Below are 18,924 nucleotides of genomic sequence, written 5' to 3' on the forward strand. Positions count from 1 at the left end.
GGGTAGACCAGGTCTTGGGGGCATTTTCATATTTACTACCATATCTTGTGTGCCACAACTATATCCCTATACTGAAAGCAGGTTGTGGCACAGCGCCCTGCCTCCAGTTAATCCCTGCACCTTGCTTATTTGAGAATCAATATATCAATATATCTTCACAAAGGGGAGCTGTGGTTGGGATGTACAGAGTGCAATTTGCTTTGTTCAACCAATGGTACATTGAGACAGTGAAAGACATCTATTTTGCAAGGTCGCACCTATGGGAGATTACACTCTTGCGGTGTAATGCTGGGATTCCCTTCCAACTAGAATCAGGTTGCATATATGAGTAAATAAACCTTCTATCATGAAGACACCACAGTCTCCTCTGTACCTCATTCCCAAGAGGAAACACAGAGCCTGCAACCCCTGGAATCTCACACCACTCATGGAGATTGGGGTGGCGTGTAACAATAAGTTGCATTTCCTTCAGAAATTGGCATTTCCGGCATCAACAAATCCATCACCAATATAATGAAATTGATTTGAATATGGTGCTATGCTATGCTTGGGTCTTGTTTCCGGAAAAGCCTGCAGACTGTGAGAAGGTGGCTTCACACCCGTGCAGAAACACACAGCATCTCCATAATCCAGCTCTTTCTGTCTGCACAGCACCTTCATTAGTTCAGCCGCCACAGCTATTGCATTCACCTATCACTGCAGCTGCAGCTGCTGTCAGGCTCTCAAGCAAATGAGAAGCCGATAGACAAAGACAATGCTAATTGCTCCCTAAAACTAAGCAGAACTTTTAATGCCACTGTGACTCCATCTGTCCTTATTCCACTACCAGCCCTCTCTTTGCACTCCCTGTCATCTGTAGAGCATCTCACTCAACCTTGTTTGCCTTAATGAAACTGACGCAACACTGTATGCCAATAAAGCCATATTGCTTCTGCATTAGGACCTATTATTATCATTTTTTATTAGTAGTAATTGTATTTATTTATACCCCACATGTTCCCCTGACAGAGACTCAAGGTAAGAACAACTAAAAATAACGGGGAGGGGGCATGAAAAAAATTAAACATTGATAGGATTAAATCTCTCTCTCTCTCTCTCTCTCTCTCTCTCTGTGTGTGTGTGTGTGTGTGAGAGAGAGAGAGAGAGAGAGAGAGAGAGAGAGAGAGAGAGAGAGAGAGAGAGAGAGAGAGAGAGAACCATATCAATAACTGCAATGAAAGCAACACAGCACCAGCCCTTTCATTATAAGCAGTAAGCTCCCGAAAGCTTGTTTGCCAGCAGGACAACAAGGAGAGAGCTAGTCTTGCTTCTCTAGAGAGGGAGTTTTAGAGTCTGGGAGCAGCTATCAAGAAGACCCTTTCCTGCATCCTCACCAAGCATACATGTGAGGTTGGTGGGATAGAGAGAAGGACCCCTTCTGAAGATGACAAAACCCAGGCAGGTTCGTATGAGAGGATTTTGGGGGGGTTACCTTTGCTGTGTTAAATGTGCATTCTGTAGCTGACCTCCTCTGGAATGCTTTATTTTTCAATCTTTAAAATACTATTTTTGTTTCCTGTTAATTATGTTGTTTTGAACGTACACTTCATATTTTATTCTGGATTGTTTTATTTGATGCTTTAACGTAGGCTGGAAACCACTTTGAGATATTAGTACTACTACAACAACTAATAATCATAATCATAATGTCTTTCAAATAGCTTGGACCTAAGCCATAAAGAGCTTTATATGTCATAACCAGCACTTGGGGCAGCAGGAGGAGACAGTGGCGTAACTGTTGACAAAACAGGCATCCATTCTCTGACACATAATTCCAAACATCCAGCCCCGTCAGTACAAAAACATGAATTCTCCAACAGTCTTTGATGGTACATTTGTCTTTTTTGGGGAAATAATGAGCCATGTTCCAAGCTAGGGACACACTGGGGCCTTGGGGTATATGTGTATCAAGCAAGACAGATGTTTCACAAGGCAGGGTTTCTTTTACTAATTACTCAATTTAGGTCTAGTTCTCATGGACAATTAGGCAAATTCTTTTTAGGGGCAGGTTCATGCCTAACACCACTGTCTCTAATAGCAAACTTGGGCAGTGGGGAGCACCAACAGAAATGGAGCCCAAACAGGGCTGCTGTTAAATAAGGAGGAGGCAATGGCATGTGTTTTGGGGGTTTCTGTGGGGGGGAGGGCACTGAAATTTGCAGCAGTACCAAACAAACATCTCTAAAATGTAAGGGAGCCAAAAAGTCCTCCAAAACAGCCCGAAAGGGTTTGAACATGCTCAGTTGGAAACAAAAAACAGAAAACCAGGGAGGGGAGCTCCTTCCAGCTTATAATATCCTAATGAAGGTCATGGATGCTGTTTAACTTGAACCCTGAACAGAAGCACTTGTGCTATGAAGTGAGGAGGATACCCTGCAACATCTTGCTGCCCATTACTCATTTTATTATTATTACTTATTGAATTTGTTAGTCGCTTTCTCTTGCCCAGGGCAACCCAAAGCAACTTGCAACCAAACAGGCACAAAACTCCCACAAAGATACATTAAAACCAAGAGAGAGAGAAAAAGAAACACATTAAAAACATCTCATCCTCTTCTAAAAGGCCACAGATAAAGGCCAAAGGCCTGCTTATAGACGAAAGTTTATATATGGTGGTGCCAGGCGAACCTCCCTGGGGAAAGCATTCCACAAATGGGGACCCATCACAGAAAAGGCCTGTTCTCATGTTGCCACCCTCCAGACGTCTCATGGAGGCTGCACACGAAGAAGGGTCTCGGATGGTGACACAGCGTCCAGGTTGATTCATATCACATTTGCAAAATAGAATCTCACGCACAGAGAGAGTACATGCTGGGTGCATAGGGAGCAATTTAATGTGGGCCAATCAGTTTGTGGATTGACTTCTGCCAGCCGCCTGATTGGCTGCTCCTGCAGGCCAATCAGGTTGCAGATTCACTTCTGCCAGCCGCCTGATTGGCTGCTCCTGCAGGCCAATCAGGTTGCAGATTCACTTCCACCTGGAGTTGGATTGGGTGGCTCCTGCGGACCAATCAGACTGCTGATTCTGGATCCTATTGTTCTATGATTCAGCTCAGTACATAACAGTCACACTGTTACAAATGGTCTATCAGCATAAGCATTTTGGCCTGCCTTCAAAGCACTCCCTTGTCATGGTTGGAACCATTATTTTGGTGAAGTTTGGACTGGTGGTGCCAATTCCCTCCTGCAAGAGTGGTGGGCCTGTTCAGCTGGCCCATCCTTGGAAAGTGAGGGAGGCTGATAGGTTCCTGGAAATAACTTAACGTTAGTTCTGCCTAATGTTAATCAGTCCTCCTGTGTGGCAGCACTGAACACCCTGCTCATATTAGGAAGGCAACTTCAGTGTACTGTTCTCAGATGCTGCTTAAAACCCTTTTTTGTTTTGGCAGGCCTAACCTGTAGGTATGTAAATGTACTTTAACATGTATCTCTACAGGAGCCTGCATGTCCACACAGTTCTGGCAAGCCATAGTTTGGTTTACTGTGATGTACAAATGAGGCATAGCAGGACGTCAAGTAGAGACGGGTGAATCCATCTATATGTCCAGCCAGTGGTGCTTTCACATGTGTCAACTCATAAATATGTTCCATCTAGTTTCTGCATACATCTGCAAATCTTTTTTTTAAATAAATAAACAGCTGTGGCAGTAACCTATCAAAAGGTGCACTGAAGCAATCCACCACTTGTCAAAACTGTTCCTTCTCCTTTCTTTCCCGTGGCTTCAGAAGCATCCTTGCAATAACTTGGATCAGAAGGACTGGGAAATTCCTTGGCTCCCAGAATCACACAACAGCCTCCTGAGCTAAAGACAAAAGTAACTCAAGTGTTCCTATTCCTTGTTTGTCCACCCCACCCCATTCCCACCCCCGGCTATCAGTCTATACAAGAGAGAGAAACAAAAGACAGACCTAGGAGATCCTGCCTTGTGAGAGCATTTTAGATAAGATTCCACTTTATCTCTACTATAATATTGCAAAAAAAAATCATTAGACAAAAGGAAATGGGAGAATTCGTGCTACTACTTTGGTTTGGTTTTTTAAAAACCTCAAAAAAATAACACCTTATCACTCAATTCATTCTGTGCACGGCATCAGGCACAATACAAGGATAGGGATAAATGGGACCGTCTGGAATTTGAACAGTGTATAGATCAAATGCCTTACATTTGCTCAGCTCCTTCTCATTTAGCCAAGAATGGATGTGTCTCTTGATTGTCTGCACCAGAAATAATTGTGCCTCATCTATTCCCAGTCAGACGCCTTTAAGTGACCAGTGAGACAAGACCATGGGGAAATGGCCCTGTGACACTTGCTGTACCCAGGAAGACTCTGCTTATCTCTTAACTGATTCCCCTGTGGTAAAGGTGAACGTCAGTCCTCATTGATTATTATTTGGATCTGACAGTCAAATGTTTGCACCGGAACAATACACAGAAAGGGACAAAATATGCTCACTCTCTCTTTTTCTTTCATGTGCACATAGCAAACCAAGTTTAGCATGATCCTGCAAACACCATCATGGAACTGTTTATCATTGTCAATAGCATGGTGCCCTCCATATATTGCAGAACCCCAATTCCCATCATCCCAGACCATTTCCTGTGTTGGCTGGGATGGAGGGGAGTTGAACTGCAACAACTTAAAGCACCTCAATGGCTACTCTTAGATGTACCTCGGGGCTTACAGCAGAATGTGAATTTCCCACAATCCTTTTCTTTCAGAAGGTATCAGAAGGATCATGAGAACCAGAGGTCATACATGCAATAGCTGGTGGACTTCATGCACACCCTGAATGTCCCACTACATGTGCAGGGCATACCACTGGAAAGGATCTTTAAACGAATGGCTACGCATTGGAGGCTATAAGGGTTAGTCGGAACCACTGTTTTCATATGTGGAAGGACTGTAGGGGAAAGTGCATTTGGGCTAAGTTAGTGTGCCACATAGCGTGGCCCAGTATAGCTCAGGACAGAAGTTCCCCTCTCTGGCTGCTGGACTTACCCCGCTCACATGTTCTCCCCCAATAGCCAGTGCCAGTGCAGTCACAGATGAAGCGGTTCCAGCCATCTTTGCAAACAGCATTGTTCTTACAGGGATAGCTGTCACACTGCTTGGTGTTGTGCCGACTGCAGGATGATTTGACCCCAGCAGCATTCTGCTGTTCCGCCAGCTGACGGATGTTCTTGCTCCGCCCATCGATGAAGAGATCTCGGATGCAGCCCACGTAGCCATAGTTCAACATGGCTGTCCAGAGCTCAGTAGGGAGGACGAGGCCTGCCCGGTTTTCAGGCAGTCCGCCCAGATACATGTCTCCTTCCAGATCCAAGATCTCACTCTCCCCACTAGCAGTGAAGGGTGTCCGTCTGCTGTTCACCGATATGGTGCCTGAAAGAAAGAGATCACGTCAGCCAGCAGTCACAGTTGTGGCACAAGTCAAGTTCCTGTGGCAGTTTGAATCCTGGTGAAAGGATGGGGTTTGGGCACAGGAGAGTGAAGATGTCAGCTGAGACAAAACACAGCTGACACAGGAAACTTGTCCTGAAATGCTTTGCTGCCCTCTGCTAAGCCTGTCAGACAGCAGAGGCACAGAATAATAAAACTTATATGTTGGAAGGCAAACGAAGGACATCCAACCCAATCCTCTGCAATGATGCAGGAACCTCAAACGGCTATTTTTTTGCACATAGCCTTGGAAGTCCTCCATCAAAAATCTGGCAGTCTGGTGCAGGAAGATTTGGGAGGAAGAGCAAGTGTTCTCTCTTAGGCTCATGCTGGAACTCAAGACAGTACACACCTCAATACAGTGCACAGTGCGGATCTCAAAGATTAATGTGAAATAACTGCATCACAGAGCACTGGTGCACACCTGGCCCACAAATTTAATGTATATGAAAATAATGCATCCTGTAGTTTTTCAAATTACAATGAGGGCAGAAAGAGGGATCCACAGCTTGGTTAGAGACCATATTGATCTGCATGCTGAAGGTCCAGATTTCAGTTTCTGGAAACTCTAGGGATAGGAGAACTGAATTCCTGGTCTACCGACCAGGAGCAGCAGTGGATTGGGGTCTTCCCACCTTAGCTGCCACCCACCTGCTGACCTTTTTTCATGGGCATTACCATTTGGAGATTTCCCCATTGACATAGATGGGACAAGCTTCTTCCTCTAAAGAGACCATAAAGCTACAGGATCTTCTTCTATTAAAATCAGAGTAATATTGTTTAAAATCCCATCTACTTGGAGCAGGAAAATTCAGCACAAAAGCACAAAAGTAGCTCTGACCCACTAAAATCACCTGTACTTTGAAGTGCTGAACTATGGTTGGATTCTGCAGTTTCTAATCCACCCACAATACAGCATTATTGTTCCATTGATTTCCATAGAAAATAGCAAAGCTTGTGAGCACACATACTTCACATAAATGGGGCTTAATGAATACAATCATATAATCACTAACTGAACCCCATGTGGCTTACATCTGAGTAGACATGTATAGAATTGCACTACAAAATTTCAGCTTGGGTTGGATTCTGCCTTGTTCCTTTTATATTTCTTAAGCTAAATGTTGCTACCCAGAGGCCAGATATCTGCCATATATGTAAGCAAGACTAAGAAGCAATGAATGCTGCTGATTGAATTTATCCTTGCAAGTTAATTAAATGCAAACCAACCTGGCCCACAAAAAAAATCAATTATTTGATTACTTATTTACATCCCCATAAAATGCTGGAATTTATCAACAACAAGCACAGCTGTTGCAAACCTACTAACATTAAACTATAGTAGGGTTGAAGAAGAAAAATACAAATTACTCCTAGACCCCTGAGAATATTTTTCTGGCTAAAAAAAAAAATTATATCTAAGAAAATTAGAGAATTCTGTACTATCTACTGAAGGTATGTTGTTTTGAAAAAGCAGAAACATCAAATTCCAGCACCATTCACCCCACATCCAGTCTGCCTCTATATATGATTCCAAACTGCAGTGTGGATTTGAAAAACAAAAACTTGGAAGCTGGAATGACATAAGGGAGTACAAAAGATAGAATCTCTACAATGAATATAACAGCAAATATTGAAATGTCTCAAAGTACCAAAGGATTTGAATGCCTGCCCTAGGAATTTGTTATATCCCTCCCACCCCCAGCTTTTCAACAATAACCTTTGTTATTGTGTTTCTCAAAATCCCAGGGGTGTTTCATCTTAGAAGGAACCTTGACATTCTACCTGGATTTTGTTGCAGATTAAATCTGATGGCAGTATAAGTAAATCTGATAACAATAAAGATTATCTTATCTTATTTCCAAAACTCTCTTTATTTATTCCTGCTTCCCTTGAGATTCCCCAGATGCTCCATGCTAGGGAAAACATGTGTTTGCTTTGAATTTCACATCAGGAGGAACTTTGGTGGCTAGGTTCAAAATTGCATGGTTCAGAAATTAGCACCCCCTTCAATGCTGAATATCCTGGTGCCCCTTCCAAATTGGACTCAAACTCCTCTAAAGGTCAGCACAATTAGCAATCAGGTTTGACCATCTCTGGTCTCCCTGCCACATATCCTTCGCCTTTGCACACAAATTCACAGGACAACAGCAATGGCAATGGGAAGAGGCTCTAGTGATGGGGTCATAGCAGCATCCCAGGTGCCAGGAATCAAAGGAATTGTCATGACCAGGGTTCCTGCCCTAGAAGAGGAATTGCTATGTATTGTTATCAGGCTGACCAGCCGGCAGTTCCCCAGATTTGCCTTTCATCCTTTCCTGAAGACAGAGAAAACATTTTTCAGTCTCTGGTCTCCAAGAATTCTCAGAGTTCAAAGACCAGTGGTCTTTGATCCTGTTCTTCAATCATTGTAAAGAGTCTCTGTTTTTTTATAGTTGGGGGTGGACTATTCCCGGGAATTTTTTTCTACATACCTGATCTGCCATCTCTCTGAATATCAACGTGATACCATTCTCCATCATTAGCTTTCCTTTGAGTGGCCTTCACTTTGACTGTTCCAGAGCCCATGTCGAGAAGTAAGTAGAGGTTCCCATCCAAAAGTTCCACTGCAAAGAAGTCCACTTTGGTGTTCTTCTGGCTCCTGGAATCCTTCCTCTCCTGAGGCTTGCCATGGGTGAAGAGTATAAGACCATTTGGCTCCGTGGTGCGGAAGTCAAAGGAGATGGAGCCCATGCGCTTGGTGTTCCACTTAGGCAGGCTAATGTAGGCCTCAGGTGTCTCAAAATTGATGGGGTCCAGTGTGGCCACGTTCTCACACGTGAACTTCACCTCCCCATAGATTTTCATTTTTGTGTCACCAATCCTCGCCAAGCGAGACAGCTCCAGACGGATGTCATTATTCTTGTAAACAACCTGTCAGGGACAAGGGAAAACACCATACATCAACCCAGGAGATAACCTACACTTTGGAAATACACACCCAAAGAAGCTCCCAGGATTGAGGTGAGCCTGCATGGGATTCTACGTTAGGACTATGTTTAAGAATAACACTCATTGGCATTGTGTAGCATCCAGAGATCACGCAAGAACAAGAGGCAAAATTCAGAGAAGTTCAAGCGCTCATTGGTGCTCCAGCTTCTTGGTTGTCCAGTCTCAGAGCTGGACCTACGGTACCTCTTCCTTCCTGCTCCCCATTCACCCTGCCTTCCAAACATAACAATGAGCTTTACATCCCTTTTAAAAATGATTATTGAAGCTTTAACCCTATGTGCAAACTGACCCTTTCATCTGTACTGGCGGTCTCAGTTCAATCACTCTCTCTAATAGCAAACTCATTTGGTGAGTGCTGATGGGATGCTAGCCAGAGCAGGCTCACTGAGAAACAATATGTCAGAAAGAAATGGTAGTTATGGCAGTCCCAGTCACAGCACCCCCACACCCGTGCAGTGTCTCCAGCTAATGTGCAATGAATAAACTCCAGTAGACAACAATTTGGGTCAAAAATGGCCACAACTTTATTGATTCCAGATGTAGGTGGATTTTGCACTGGGTATATATACAACTTCAGCCCCTGGCAGAGGGTTGAAATGTTTTCAGTGTTGTACCAAGGATTAAGGCATCCCCAAGGTGGCGCTGTGGGTTAAACCACTGAGCCTAGGGCTTGCTGATCAGAAGGTCGGCGGTTCGAATCCCTGTGATGGGGTGAGCTCCCGTTGCTTGGTCCCAGCTCCTGCCAACCTAGCAGTTTGAAAGCATATCAAAATGCAAGTAGATAAATAGGAACTGCTACAGCGGGAAGGTAAAAGGCATTTCCATGTGCTGCTCTGGTTTGCCAGAAGCGGCTTTGTCATGCTGGCCACACGACCTGGAAGCTATACGCTGGCTCCCTCGGCCAATAATGTGAGATGAGTGCGCAACCCCAAAGTCAGTCACGACTGGACCTAATGGTCAGGGGTCCCTTTACCTTTACCTAAGATGCCGATCTACTGAGGTGGCCAGCCTAAGGCCGCCCCCGGAAGCTCTGTGGCTGACCTGCCCCATACTCAGCTTCTGGACAGAGTCTTCCACCCAGACCCCTTTAACAGGGTATTCTGAATACACCACTGGTTTGGTCCCCCAGTTACTGCCAGCACACTGCCTACACTTTTAGAATTGCCATCTATGTTTTGAAGTGCTTTTCAATGTGGTCTTGACCTGCTTGCTTCTGGTCCAGTGTGTTGTAATCCACTCTGGGATCAATACAGTGAAGGGTGGGCTTGTGAATATGATTAAGTAATCAATAAATATCAGCAGGCTCAGGGAAACCCCAAGGTTTGCAGAGGTACAAGGAGTATTTCAGGGCAAAAATGCCCCCCGGGGGGGAACACACTTAAAAAACAGGCCAGTGAGGACAGGGCCAGTCCAAGACATTTTGGCACCTGAGACAGACCCCAAAATAGCACCTCCTTTCCCACCAGGGAAGAAAGGGTGAGGAAAGAGCTACATCAGAAAAAAAGACTGAGAGCAGGATCTGCTGCCCCTGTGGATTCTGTCACCTGAGGCGGTTGCCTCACCTTGCCTCATGGGCAGGCCCTGAATGAAGACAGAGAATGTTCAGTGGCCATGTTGCATGTCTGTGGTGGGGGAAAGCAGAAAAATTGGGGTGGCAGGGGGATGAAATTGAATGTCCTAGAAGCAAGGATGTAAGGAGGCAGCAATTTCCTGTTTCCACCACAACTGGTGCTGTTTCTGTTCTGCTACATTTTGCCTTCTACAGTACTCATCTCGTTATCTGCTATGGCTGAAATGAACACAATTAATTATGTAATTGATTATGTAATTAAATTCCGTGCATTTTAATGGAAGGTAAACATTTTCCCCGCCCCTACGCAAGAAAGTGAGAAAATAGTGTAATTATGCAATTTTGCAGGCTAAGATGGCCAATGATAGCAAATTGTGGCGATCTCTGCTCTCAATTCCATCAGAATTCTGCAGCATCCCTTCCTAGAAAAGGACAGGGCTGGCAGGCTAGAACAGGAGCACTCCACCATGCAGCACATTGTTGCTCATTTGTAGGCAAGCTTGAGAAACCCAATTCTTCTGAATAAGATAGAAACATCTGTGTAAGGCGCAGGAAATCCCACTGAATTTAATGGGGCTCCCAGAGACTTATACAGAGCACAGCAGCTGTGCAGCTCATCTTTACATGGAAACGAGTCTCGGTGAGACTGACTTTCAAGTAAGACTGGACAGGATGACGGCCTGTTCCAATGTGTGCTTTGTCCTACTTAGTTCAATAGGAGTGACTCCTTAGTATGAGTGGATAGGATTGCAACTTCATTGATTTGCCGGTTATCACTGCAATCCTGTGCACATAGGAATAAACCCTCTTGAACACAGGGGGACTCACTAATGAGATCTGGGCTATTAGCCTCTTGCAACAGGGCTATAACTCTATGAACATTTACTTGGGTGTAAATCATGCAATTACTTGCAAGCAAGGATGGATAGGACCAGCTGATAGGAGGTGGGCACTAGATTGTGCCATCTTTGTACACTAAAGACCAAATAGAAACTGATGAACAAAAAGTCCACCCCCTCAAAAAAAAAAAAAAAAACACCAACCCACCCCTGTGCCCTCAAGTCCCAAAGCAGCACCACAATGTTTTCCTCCACTTCTTACGTCAAGGGTACTGGCATCTGCTAAGCAATACTGACAAGAGGACAATATATTATCAAGCACCCTTACAAAGGCTTTGCTAGTCTGCAGCACATAAAGAATCTCATCTGTGTTATACAGTTTTTGATCTTGACTCAATAAAAAAAAAATCCTTTCTAATCAGATGGCTTTTCTCCATCCATCAAAAGAGCCTCTCTGCAATCAACTAAAGATCCAGAGAGGGAGAAAGTGAGTGTGTGCCACTCTTGGCAGGAAGCCAATGTGCATTTTATTTCAAGTCTGGTAGAATTAAGAAGGAAATATTGCCTTGGGCATACTGGTTGACACGCTCCCTTGGGCAACGCCCATATGTAGTTGGCCACTAGATGTCCCCATTGCCTTGCACTGCACAGCCACGTTCCCTGCCAATTGTAGAAATGTCTTCTCAGATGGAATGAGTCGAAAGGAGGTTTTAAAAAATGTAGCTATTTTCCACTTGCTGCTCTCATTCCAGGGGCAGGAAGCTTTCAACCCCTTCAGTGTGGTTCCCCCCACCCAAAATGGGCCCATCTCTTTGCCACTGTCTCTGCTACTCATTCATTTGCGGTCTTCCATTGGCTACAATCGCACCACTGCCCCAGTCTGCATGGGGAGCCTGTTTATGTTGGAACATACACAGAGCTCTGCTGCATCACACCAATCACCCATCTAGTCCAGCATCCTATTCTCACAGTGGCCAATTAGATGCTTCCAGGAAGCCCAAAAGCAGGTTCTGGACACAACAGCCACCACCACCCCAATGTAGTTTCCAACAACTGACATTTAGAGACAGTGGAGGTAGAACATACTCATCATGGCTAGTAGCCACTAACAGTTTGATCCTCCATGAATTTATCGAATCCTCTGTGAGTCAGGAAAAGTTGAGGAACCTGTTAAGTTGCCCCTTATATGTGCACCCTAGGCACAAGTTTCTTACATGAGTCCTCCAGTGCCTGTCAAACAGATTCACCCTGGAACATTGTCATCAAAGTAGCCTAAATAAAGTGATGTTTTAATGTATTTTTAACCTTCTGTTGGAAGCTGCCCAGAGTGGCTAGGGAAACCCAGCCAGATGGGCAGGGTAGAATTATTATTATTATTATTATTATTATTATTATTATTATTATTTGCTTTGGGAGCTATGAAAATAAGAACTAGGTTCCAAAAAAACCCGAGTGTGTGGGATACACTTCTGTTTTGTTTTAATGCCTTTTTAACTTATTGTGGAGGAGCAATGTGTGATTTACATTGTGTGTGTCAGGGGAAGGATTTTCATGTGTTGTTTGTGTGTTGTATCTACATTGTGGTAGCCTATGGCTTTAAACAACAAAGCCTCGGTCTCCATCCTCTTTTAAAGACACCCAAGTTTTCCTGAGCAAATCCCTTGAGTTTCATGTCCATTTAAAAACAAGCTTTCTAAACCTGGATTTTACTATTCTGATATTGGCCTGTTTGAAGACACAATTTTTATAATGGCTGGCCATCCATTGTCTGTGGTGCCTGTCTCCACGATAATGCCCACGGCAGCTTGTGCACTGCATCGTGCCCTGATGCTAAGCTAAACTGATGGGCAATTAGAGCAGAAGATCAATTATCCATACCTCTCTTATCTAAATGTCCTAGTTATCCAGATTCACAATATACACAAAGTATATATATGCGCAAGTTGGCATAATCCTGTGCAAATATCACTCCTATTTACCCAAATGTCTGAATGAGCAAATGCTTTTTGATAATAAAAAGGCTCCCCTGATGCTCCTATTCAAACAAATTAGTTTTTAGTGATGTTTGGGAGATCGGTTTCCATGATCCAATTGTGCAGAGAGAGTGTGCGTAGGGTGGAGGAGAATCTCCCTATTGTAATGCTTGAATAGAAGGAAAATACGCTTCACTGTCTACAGATAACTTTCTGGTGGGAATTGGTTTCGCTTTGGTCAGAAGAATATGAAATTCTGTTTATCCATGGTTCTTACATTCCATGTTCCTATGCAATATTTTTCTTTACAGCATCGGACTTTCCTTTCGCTTCCAGGCATATCCGCAACTGAGCGACCTTTCGGCTTCGGCCCAGCCGCTTCATCAGCTCTGAATCTACTTGTACTTGTCCTCCGCTCTTCCTCAGTAGCATGTTGGACGCCTTCCGACCTGAGGGGCTCATCTTCCAGCGTCATAACTTTTATATGCCTGTTGTCTTTGTCCATGGAGTTTTCTTGGCAGGGATACTGGAATGGCTTGCCAGTTCCTTCTCCAGGTGGATCATGTTTAGTCAAAACTCTCCACTATGACCTGTCCATCTTGGGTGGCCCTGCATGGCATAGCTCATAGCTTCTCTGAGTTATTCAAGCATTGATCCACTCACTAAAAACTTTCCCCAATCCACTATACAGCAATCAACGTTTGAGGTTCAGGGCTGGTAGCCAGCACCCCCCCCCAACAGAGCCTGTTAGTGCCATATTTTGCAGTGGGAGAAGTCTTTAGTTGGACTGGAAAGTCAAAAGGTATGTTTGCCCCCTCCACAAGTAAAGCAAAACTACTGTTCAAGGCTGCTTAGCGTCCAGAAAAGAGGTGCTCCTGTAATTGAGGAATACACTTCAACATATGGTTGGGAGTCCCCCATAAATTTGTCCCAGGCAAGACACAGGCAAGCATCTAAAAACTAGACCTCTTTTAATGGGGAAATCCATAATGCATCACACATGATTGTTTCCGGATTTTAAGCGCAAAATATATGAATCTTCAGAGCACAGTGAAGGGAAGGTCCATGCCGCAAGTGAATAATAAATATAATGTAATGGCCCATGTGCGGTATTGGACTTCTACCATAAAACCAAAGACAAAAAGTTCCAACAGGTGTCAGGGATCTGATTGTCCTCAGGCACAGGGCCAGAGAAGACCTTTAAAAGCCCTGAAAAAATCATGATGCCCTCGCTCATGTGTAATTGAAAAGAATAATAAAAAACTAAACTGTAAAATGCATTTTAAAAAACGAGAAAATATAGATTTATTGCAACATATAGTAGGATCTGATTTCCTTTCTTTTATTTTATTTTACCTGTGTTAGTAGAATATTCCATTTTAAGTAGGGAATAATAATAATAATAATAATAATAATAATAATAATAATAATTAATAATAATAATATTTATACTCCCATGTGGCTGGATTGCCCCAGTAATAAAAAGAGAATAGAAAAATTTAGGAAGGGTGTGTAATGTAAGTTAGTGTGTAGTGAAGTATAAGAAAAGAAAGTCTAACAAAGTTCTGATTGTTCCCTTGATAACTACTTCAGTTCCTTTTCTGAAATCCCATTTGGCTCAGCACTGCACAGGAGAATGCTGACAGTTACCTAAATGTGATTGCCAATTCACCACCAGTTTTGGAAACAAGAAGTTTAGCTTGGCTATTCAAAAACAGGATCTTGATTTCCCACATTCAACCTTCCAAAAGCATTATGTAAACACGCTTAATGAGGATTATTGAGAGTGACCCCTTTGGGACCGATTCATAAGCAATCATAAAGGTAACGGTAAAGGGACCCCTGACCATTAGGACCAGTCGTGACCGATTCTGGGGTTGCGGCGCTCATCTCGCATTATTGGCCGAGGGAGCCGGTGTATAGCTTCCAGGTCATGTGGCCAGCATGACAAAGCCGCTTCTGGCAAACCAGAGCAGCACATGGAAACGCCGTTTACCTTCCCGCTGTAGGGGTTCCTATTTATCTACTTGCATTTTGACGTGCTTTCGAACTGCTAGGTTGGCAGGAGCTGGGACCAAGCAACAGGAGCTCACCCAGTCACAGGGATTCGAACCGCCGACCTTCTGATCAGCAAGCCCTAGGCTCAGTGGTTTAACCACAGCGCCACTTGGGTCCCTCATAAGCAATCATAGTTAAACTATTTTCCTAAAATGATGGAATATAATATAATTGGATGTTTACTAGTCCATATCAGGTCCTGTCATGCTCCTGATAACATCTTCTGAAGCACGCCCAGGTCCAAATGCCTTTCTCCAGATGCTCATTGGTGGCTGTCTCTCTAAATTACTTAAGAATCTGAAAGAGCATATTTCCTGGACTGCCCCACCCAATCACTAAAGGCTAAGCATCTTCTTTGAATGCAGGAGGGATGTAGGTTCAATTCCCAGAATCTCCAAGTAGAACTGGGAATGGTCCTTGTCTGAAACCCTGAACAGCTGCTACCAGTCAGTGTAGACAATACTGAGCTAGATGACCAGCGAACTGAGTTGCTATAAGGCAATTTTTTGGTGTTCTTTTTAAAGAAGAGCTGGGGTTGTCTTACTTGCTGTCCTGCTGGTAGCTTTTGCTTGTCAGATAGTGACATGAGACAGGGCATTCTTTAGATTATGGGATGCTTCCCAATTTCTGTTTAGTTGTGGACCACTTGCACTGTTGAAATTTTTTTATTCTTATAGGCCTTTGAGAATGTAATCCCCATCCCATCAACCTTGCTGCTGTTTTATTATGGTTTGTTATGTCATTGCTGTATTTGGTATTGTTATAATTATATCTCTGATAGCTGCCCTTGGCTCCCTTTGGAAGGAAGGGCCAGGTAATACAACTCTTGAAACAGAAAATAACAATTAAGCTTCATTACTAGACTGTTGATTTGGTGGCAACAGCTCCATGTCTCTCTTTTTTTTTTCTTCAATAATTATTTATTAAATTTTCCAAAATAAACACATTTAAAACATTATACAAGACAAACAAACACATAAACAAACATTCAAAAATACAAACATCCCAAAAAAACATGCTCCGCCGAGCTTGACTTCCCTCCCTCCCCTCAAAAGGTTTTCTAATCAGTTCTTATCTCGCAGTTCCTTTGTATCTAATCTTTAGGGTCAATTCGTAGGATTTATTTCACGCCTGCAAGTGTCTTTAAACCTTTACAGTTCATTTCCATATAATCCACAAATTTACTCCAATCCCTTAGAAACCTTGTCTCCCTCTGGTTTCGAATCCTGCTAGTCAGTCTCGCTAATTCTGCATATTCAATCATCTTTGTCTGCCAGTCTCCAATTGTCGGTAAGTCCTGGGTTTTCCATTTTGGGGCTAATAATGTCCTCGCCGCGGTTGTCGCATATAAGAAAAGGGTACTATCCTCCCTAGTTATCTCTTGGCCTATCAGTCCTAACAGAAAGGCCTCTGGTCTTTTGGGAAAAGTATATTTAAATATCTTTTTCAGTTCGTTATATATCATTTCCCAATATCCTTTAACCTTTTCACATTTCCACCACATATGATAAAAGTCCCCTTCTTTTTCATTACATTTCCAGCACATTCTGTTACTCATTCTATACATTTTCGCTAATTTCACTGGAGTTAAGTGCCATCTATACATCATCTTCCAAACATTCTCTTTCAAAGCAGTACATGCTGTAAATTTTATTGTTTGGTTCCATAATTTCACCCACGCATCATATTCAATATTATGCCCAAAATCCTTAGCCCATTTTATCATTACCTCTTTCGTCAACTCATCTTTAGTATACCACTCTACCAGCAAGTTATACATTTTGGACAACAATTTTACTCTGCCCCCTAGCAACTCTATTTGAAATTTGGACCTTCTCTCCTCAAAACCAATTTTTTTATCTTGCACAAATACATCATTAATTTGATGATATTGCAACCAACTCGACAAGTATACTTTCACCTCTTCATACGGTTTCAGTTTCCAACCTTGTTCCGATTGTCTTAGAAAGTTTTCATATGTTGGTCTCTCACCTTCCATATTCACTTTTTTCACTATGATCACTTCCATTGGTGAGATCCACCATGGCGTCTTGGTCTCTAACAAGGCTTTATTTCTTTCCCATACTTCAAATAACGATCTTCTTATAACATGGTTCGTAAATCCTTTATGGGTTTTTTTCTTATCATACCATAGATATGAATGCCAACCTGCTCTGTTGTCAAATCCCTCCAAGTCCAACAAGTCCGTATTCTCCAATGTTATCCATTCTTTTATCCAACAGAGACATGACGCTTCAAAGTATAATTTCAAGTCTGGCATGGAGAATCCGCCTCTTTCGGTCTTGTCTACCAATATTTTATATTTTATTCTTGGTTTCTTCCCCTGCCAGACAAATCTTTGTAAATCTTTTTGCCATTCCTTGAATTGTCTTGTCCCCTTTATAATTGGTATTGTTTGAAACAAGAATAACATTTTGGGCAATACGTTCATCTCAGCTCCATGTCTCTCTTGGCTCCTCCCCATCCTAACTTTCTGTGAGTGCTGTGGCAGCAGAGCTGGAGAGAGGGGCATATCCCTTCCTCGCTGGCACCAGCATATAAACAGAAGGGAAGGAGAGACTCTCTCACTGCCTCCCCCACCTGCAGCAAGGTATGGCCTCTGTTGCCAAAGCATGACTCAAACTCCTTGGTATGTGGAATTTGCTTGTTTCAGCATTTCAGGTACCTGGGAAAGAAAGCCCTTCAGTCTCTGCCATTGCAGCCAGGGAGCCCAGAGTTCTTCTCTGGCTCAGGTAACAACCCGAGCCAGAAAGGAACTATGAGGTCATAATGCTCACCTCAGAATGGAGGTGAGCATTGCAAGTTGCTGAGATTCACATTCTGAACCATGAAATTACAGGCATTGCTCACACTTCACTGTTAATTGGGTCTTTTATTGCATTCCTTCTTTTGATTCATATTCTGGCATTTGAGTATTGCAGGAGCCTTTCAGGTAACAGTTGCATAGCAAGGTGAGTGCATGTTATTTATTGTATTTATTTGCAGCAAATCTCTTGCCTTTAACCATGAAGCCTGATAAACAGAATTTCATATTCTTCTGACCAAAGCGAAACCAATTCCCTTTCACACCCAGTTTAAATAGGTTTGTAGAGTTTCCCAGGGGGTCCAAAGGAAAGGACCCCCTCGTCACTCACAGCTCTTTCTTCACCCTGCATCCATTCTTCCTCCTGCTGCTGCTCTGAGTACAAAAATGTGACAAAATCATCACCATCTAAGATTCAGATGCTATTCTTTTAATGGTGATGGGTGCTGTTTTTGTTTCAGTAGCTTCACTGGTGGGGCAATTTTCTTTTTGATTCAGCTGCAAGTTACTGTAACACTGCTATTCATTTTGAACTTGTGCTTGACAAAAGATACCTTGTGTATCTTTTGCACGCACACACCCCTTGGTATGTTATAGTATCAGAACATATGTAATAAAGGCCTACCAATATTTTGTCTTGCCCCTTTGGATAATATAAGAAGGGCCGAGCATTCTCATTTTAAATTGTATGCCTGTATACAGTAATGGTCTGGAACATATAACTAAATTGTTTTGTCCAGCAACATCTAGAGCTGAGCTGCAAGGTATCATCCATCTGTTTTAGGTGGATGATCAGAGCTGCAGTAACCCAATCAAGTTAACCATTAAATAATACTAATGCTACAATTCTATGCACAATTACCCAGGAATAAGCACCAATGAACATAGTGAGTCTTACTTCTTCAGAGAAAATAAATGGAAGAATTGTACTGTAAGACACTACTATATTGCTTGGGTTCCATAAATCTTGTAGCAAGACATTTCCAAAGAAAAAGAGAGAGGAGACCTTAAAGGTGCACCATTTTCTTTGGTCAGACACATTTCTGGGGCAACTGGTTTTTCTGGGACAACTGGTTAGGTCTGCTCAACTAACTGCATAATCCAGGGTTTCCCAAACTTGGGTCTTCCAATGTTTTTTGACTACAACTGCCATCATCCCTAGCTAGCAGGACCCATGATCAAGGATGA

The 18,924-nt window shown here is 43.0% G+C and overlaps 1 protein-coding gene across 1 annotated transcript in view; it reads right to left on the bottom strand.

The window, feature by feature from the left end:
- The window catches only part of NRXN3 (neurexin 3), a 1,204,733-nt gene that overhangs the window by 819,448 nt on the left and 366,361 nt on the right, over nt 1-18,924 (bottom strand). The window contains exons 5-6 of the mRNA XM_060282978.1: nt 7,956-8,394; nt 5,041-5,424 (exon numbers count right to left, since the gene is read on the bottom strand). Of these exons, the coding sequence (XP_060138961.1) occupies nt 5,041-5,424; nt 7,956-8,394 (823 nt within the window). The remainder of the gene's footprint in view (nt 1-5,040; nt 5,425-7,955; nt 8,395-18,924) is intronic.

This window comes from Zootoca vivipara, chromosome 1 (assembly GCF_963506605.1).
Source record: "Zootoca vivipara chromosome 1, rZooViv1.1, whole genome shotgun sequence".
Taxonomy (NCBI): Eukaryota; Metazoa; Chordata; class Lepidosauria; order Squamata; family Lacertidae; genus Zootoca; species Zootoca vivipara.